Genomic DNA, 5,595 nt, shown 5'->3' with positions numbered 1-5,595 from the left:
GGCGCGAAATTCCAGGCACGTTTCTCCTTAATCCTACTCGCTTTGGAAATTGGACTTTCAAGTGAAGGCAAGTTTTCTGAAATTACCTCTTCGGCTCCTCCTGGGGCACAGGCCGGCCTGGCCCAGAGCGGCGGAGGCACCGCCAGCCACCCCAACACAGGGAACTGTGGGCCCTCAACCCACCCCCCCGCCCCGCGCGCGGGGCGGGGAGGCCAGGGGCCGGCGGGAACCTGGTTGGCAAAAGGCAGTGATTTCGGCGGGGAGGCGGTCGTTTTAAAGCATAACCCAAATCTGAAATGCTCCAGAGACTCCAGTTGATCCCAAAAGACGGAAAGAAATTTCAAGGAGACAGAGAGCCATAAGGCAAGTCATACAGTCACACAGACGCACATGCGGGTGGTGAGGAGGGGGTCCATCCTGATTCTAGGCCCTAAACTCAAACTACCTCCTCGCTTTCTCTATACCCTCCTCATCCGGCCTACAGCTGTCCCCCGACCTCCACCCCACCCCCCGAAGAAGAGAAAACCTGTCACCTCCGGTCTAGATTTATGCTTGTGTTTGGCAAACTTGTGTATTTCCCCTTAAAAAAAAAAAAAGGCAGTAACAACCAAAAGACGCCAACACGCTCCCAAAGACCCACCAGGGCCGCGGCAAGGCTGCAGTTCCTGGGGATCTAGGCCTGGCATCTTGCGCTGAAGAAATCGACCGTAATCCCCTCTCCCTGCACCCTCTCTGCCTTTTCGCTCGGGATTTGGCTTTAGTTCTTTTCCGAAGGGCCTGTTCCCATCTTTCCACCTCCGCTCCCCTTCTCCAGAAAAAAGCTCAGACACAGTCTTAAAATTCTGCTCCAGCTCCGGCGGCATAGCTGGAGTGGAAGCGAAGGCCGGGCTGCTGCACGCCTGGGCTGCCGGCACAGGGGCGGATAAAAACACCAGTCTCCGGGGGTGATAAGAAAATGGAGAATACTGTATTTGCTTTAGAAAGTTTTTACATATAGATAAACACGCAGTTAAGATAACAGTTAATGCGCCCTACGGGGAGTGAGAGATATCTCCAAAGCAGCTAAGAAATACTTGAAATAGCTTTTGCATAAGAATACTACGGTCTCACTCTCCCGCTTTCGCTAGCGAAGGGTTCCCTCTTCCTAACCCAGCTCGCCACGCCACGCCTTGACTGCCAAGTCGACGCCAGGGACATCGAGTGGGAGGGGAACCCCAAAAAGGAAAGAGACAGGTGAGCGGGAAGGGAGAGGAGGATGGGAAAGAAAGAAAGAGAAAGGGAGAGGAGAAAAAGCAATATCATATACAGGCAATTTCTACACATATATTACAAACTGGGAAAATGACCGATCATTAAGATATACATAATTCATATAAAATTTTGAAATAAAAATAAAAATCTGTTACAGTCATAACTATTCTTTTTCCACATTTATAACCAGTACCCACACAGGCAGTGACAGAGTGGAGAGAAAAAGGTGCTTAACAAGAAAATGATTGTCTGCTGAACAAAAAACAGAAGATTGCATCTTGTTTGACCAATACTTGGACTTAAAAACAGAGAAAGAAAGAGAGCGAGAGAGGAAAAAAGAGCGCAACAAAAGGCGAGAAACATTTGCTATTTCCCTCTCGAGGAGTTCTCTTTTTTTTAAACAAATTCCGAACGGAGATGGAGGTTTTTTTTTTTTTTCTTTTTCTTTTTGTCTGTTTTGCTTTTGTCGTCTTGTCGTCGTGGTGGCGGTCGGTTTTTGTATAGAGTCGACTCTTTTTAAATCGTTTTAAACTAGAGAGAGTATTTTCCCAGATACAAATAAATCGTCATGCAGGTGGGGTGCCGGGTCCGTGGGAACCAAAAGGAGAAGCCGTGCTTGTCCTAGAAAGTATACAATTGTCACCTCTTTTATGTTTTCTGCCCGCAGCATCAGCGTTTGTGACTGTCTGTTGGCGTCGCGGTCCTTTGGGGTGGCCGTGGTGGTAGATGGTGGTTGGGAATTGCTGATGGTTTGCGTTTGTTATTTTTCTTGGTTTTTATATATTTTTGGCTGGAGTGGAAGTGTGTGTGTGCTCGGGTGGGTGTATGATTGTGTATCCTGATTTCGGTTTGTTCTGGGGATGGAGGAGGAAGAGGAGGTCGAGGAGGAGGAGGGGAAGGAGGAGGGGGAGGAGGGGGAGGAGGGCGGCCTTGGGTATCATACATCACATTCCGAGTCGCTGGAGGTTACCGAGAGGATGGAGGTGCCGGTGTCCGCGCGCTCCGTCAGGCTGGACACGCTGGTGGTGGGACTGGCCGCCGTTGACGGCGACTCTGCCGAGCCGTGCGTGGGGCATCCGGGCTCGGCCAGAGAGCGCATGCCGCTCGGTCCTATGGCCTGGTGCTGGAGCCTGCGGGAGACAGAGAGCGGCGCCCGCCCTGATACGGCAGCCCCAACACCCGTTTCCGCCAAGCCGCCTCCCTGAGCCCGCGCCGCCGGGAAGCCGGGCATGCCGCCGCCGGTGCTCCGCAGCCGCCCGTGCCCCTCTGCCTCCCGAACCCCGCGCCCTTCGCCGCCGCCCCCGACTTCGCTCTCTGCGCGTATACCCCTCCTCCAGGCATCTGTCGGCTCACTGAGCGCTGCAGCCTCCCCAGCTCGGTCTGGGCTCCCGTCTTCCCCTCCCCGGCGTTCTCTGGAGCCTCCCAAGGCTTCCCAAATCGGGGCGGGCCTCGAGGGGAGAGGTAGAACCCGAGGCCGGCCGCCAGAGGAGGGGAGGCCCGGGCGCACACTGCGAAGGACGCCGAGCCCCGAAGGGGCAGAAGTCGGGAGAGGCTGGGTGTTTCTTCTTCCCCAGCCCCTGGGACTCTTCCGACTCAGCCGGCTGCCTCTGGAGTGGACGTGCCTCTGGGTCCCCTCAATGCCTCCTGCCTCAGCTCCCCCAAATCAAGAGCTGCGGGTTGCTCGCCTGCCGCCTCTTCCTGGTAGGACCGGCTGGCTTTGCTCTCTGGATCCTTGAGCAGAGCGCAGGATCGGGGGAAGAGAAAATGAGGAAGCTGGGAGCAAAAAAGTGGGGGAAGAGGAGAGAGAGGGAAAGCGGGAGACAGAGAAGCCAGGAGGGGAGTGCAGAGCCGTCTCCGGCTGCCCCTTCCCCGGGCCAGGCAGCTGCTACGTAAACCTAGTGTCTCTCAGTTCTCCCCGCGAGGAGGCCTTCCCCTGGCCCTGGGCGCTGCCCCCATCGGGCGAAAAGTTGGCTGCAACAGGCAAGGGTGAGAGAGGGCCAAAGGCTTAGGCCTGGGACACCTAAAACGGAACACACTCCCTCCCTCCAGGAGCTCACACCCAGTCCCCAGCCCCAGCAGCTGTCGGCAACTGCAGCCCTGCTCCCTGCAGTGCATCAGGCCCAGTGCCTACCCTGGCAGGGTTGGGACGCAAGCCTTCCATCAGGGCTTTCACCCAACTTCCTCCTTTCCCCTCCTCCTCTCCACTCCTTTCCTCTTTCCCCCTCGTCTTATTTTTCTCCCTACTTCCCCCAGGCCCAGCTCTGCTGACAGGTCAAGCCCAGTGCAACTTTGTGAGTCTGTGCCCAACTTGCCGGGCAGCAAGGCAGCTTCTGCTCCTATTTCCCAATTTAGTGGACCACGGGGATGCTCCTTGGCTTCAGCGGGAGGGCTAGCACCGACACACACACTCACTCACACACACATACACACACAGCCTCTCCACTCCCAGCCTGGCTCTCCTGCTCCTGTCAGGTAACTTGCAAGGCTTTGGGTACAGGCGTGCTGCACGGTGGCCACCGGCCTTTCCCCTTTATGCCAGGGACCCAGGTTCAGTTTCCTCTCCCAGACGTTCGTGGATTCCTCCCTGGGGTTTTTGCAATGCGTGGAAATAAGAACCAGGTGGCAAGGAGCGCTTTCCTTCCTTCCCTGTCTGTAGGCTCCAGAGAAGCCCGGAGCTGGATCCCAGGCTGAGGAGGCTGGCGCGGGTGCAGCGCGCAGGGCTAAGGCTCCCAGGGACACGACCCAGGGGTTATGGGCACTCAGGATCTCACACACACTCTCTCCACCCTGACGAGAGCCCCTTTAGGGCAAAGCAATCAATACACCCACGCCCGCTCCTCTTCCACGCTCCTGGGCAAGCAGAAACTTTCTCCCGCTGACCAGGAGGTCTCGGCTTCTGGCTTTCTCGGCAGCCGCTGGCCTCCCGCCTCCTGTCCGCTCACCCTCTTTTCAACCGCTCTCCCCCTCCCCGGCCCCGGAGGGGGGAGCCAGGCCGCGGGCCCCGCCACTGACCTGTTCTTGGCCGCCGCGGCGCGGTCGCGTTGTCTCCGGTTCTTAAACCAGTTTCCTACTTGTGTGGGAGTGAGGCCGGTGGCCTGCGCCAGTTCGCGTTTCTTGCTGGGGTTGGGGTAGGGGTCCTGCAGGTACCACTCCCGCAGCAGGCTCCGAGTCCGCTCCTTGAAGCAATGCGTCTTCTGCTCGCCGTCCCAGATGGTGCGCGGCAGCGGGAACTTCTTGCGCACGCGGTACTTGTCCACCGGGCCGAGCGGGCGGCCGCGCAGCTTCTCGGCCTCCTGGTAGTGCGCCTCGAGCCACATGGCCTGCAGCTTGCCGTGAGACTCCTTGGTGAACTTGTGGTTCTCCAGGATGTGGTAGAGGTCGCGGAAGTTGCCCGTGTGGAAGGCGACCACGGCGCGCGCGCGCAGGATCGACTCGTGCTTGTTGATGGCCTCGCACGCCCCGGGGGCCACGGGCAGCGACCAGAGGAAGCGGCCCAGCCGCTCGATGTCGCCCGTCTCCTCCAGCGTCTCACAGACGCTGGCCACCTGCTCCGGCGAGAAGTTGAGGGTGGGCAGCTGGAACATGGACAACTCTTCCGGGGGGGCCCTGGAGCCGCCGCCGCCGCCGCCGCCGCCGCCGCCGCCGCCGCCTGCTCCCTCCGCCAGCACCGCCGCCTCCCGCACAGTTCCCGCCGCCGCCGCCTCCCGCACCGTTCCCGGCGCCGCTACTCGCCAGAAGTAGGGAGCGGTGGTGAGAATCGGCGAAGTTTGGCAACAAGAAGTGGGAGGAATAGAGGTCTAGGGGGGAGCGGAATACCATGGACTGACCTGAGAGGAGAGGAGAAAATTCAGGGAGAGGAAGAGAGAGGGGAGGAAGAGGACCAGGAGGAGGGAGAGGAGAGGGGGGAGCAGGAGGAGGAAAGGAGGGGGGAGCAGGAGGAGGAGGGGGAGGAGGAAGGGCGTAAGGGACACCCACACCCCACACACATCCACACACACACACACCCGCGCAGCCACATAGAGAGGGAGGAAGGAGAGCGGCCCGGTGCGCGCGCGCAGAGAGAGAATCCGAGACAGAGAGGGAGAGGGAGAGAGAGCGAGCGAGAGCCAACCACCGCCGAGTCAAGATTCAGCGATTCCACAGCAATCGCCCTAATGACAACAGCCTCATAATATCTCCCCTAAATCCACAGTGAGTGCAGCATTGAAACATTTTGTTTCGCTTTTCTATTGGTCTGCGGCGTGTCGTTGTGGCGTTGCCACGGCAACCGCTGCCAATCACTGTCAGCCCTGCCAATCAATACCGAGAACGTAAGGACGGTTTTACCACTTAGCCAGAGTGGGG

At 58.4% G+C, this 5,595-nt stretch overlaps 1 protein-coding gene across 1 annotated transcript; it reads right to left on the bottom strand.

Annotated features, from left to right (window-relative positions):
• Nucleotides 1-945: 945 nt before the first annotated feature.
• Nucleotides 946-5,078, bottom strand: SIX3 (SIX homeobox 3). The gene is given in 3 exon segments (XM_007459963.1): nt 946-2,381; nt 4,264-4,907; nt 4,909-5,078. Coding segments are annotated over 3 exon segments (999 nt in total). The 5' UTR covers nt 5,071-5,078; the 3' UTR covers nt 946-2,188.
• Between the last annotated feature and the right edge of the window lie 517 nt (nt 5,079-5,595).

Source organism: Lipotes vexillifer, unplaced genomic scaffold (genome assembly GCF_000442215.2).
Source record: "Lipotes vexillifer unplaced genomic scaffold, Lipotes_vexillifer_v1.1 scaffold666, whole genome shotgun sequence".
Lineage (NCBI taxonomy): Eukaryota > Metazoa > Chordata > Mammalia > Artiodactyla > Lipotidae > Lipotes > Lipotes vexillifer.
Note: the sequence above shows the minus strand (reverse complement) of the source record. Positions and strands in the feature narration are given on the sequence as shown.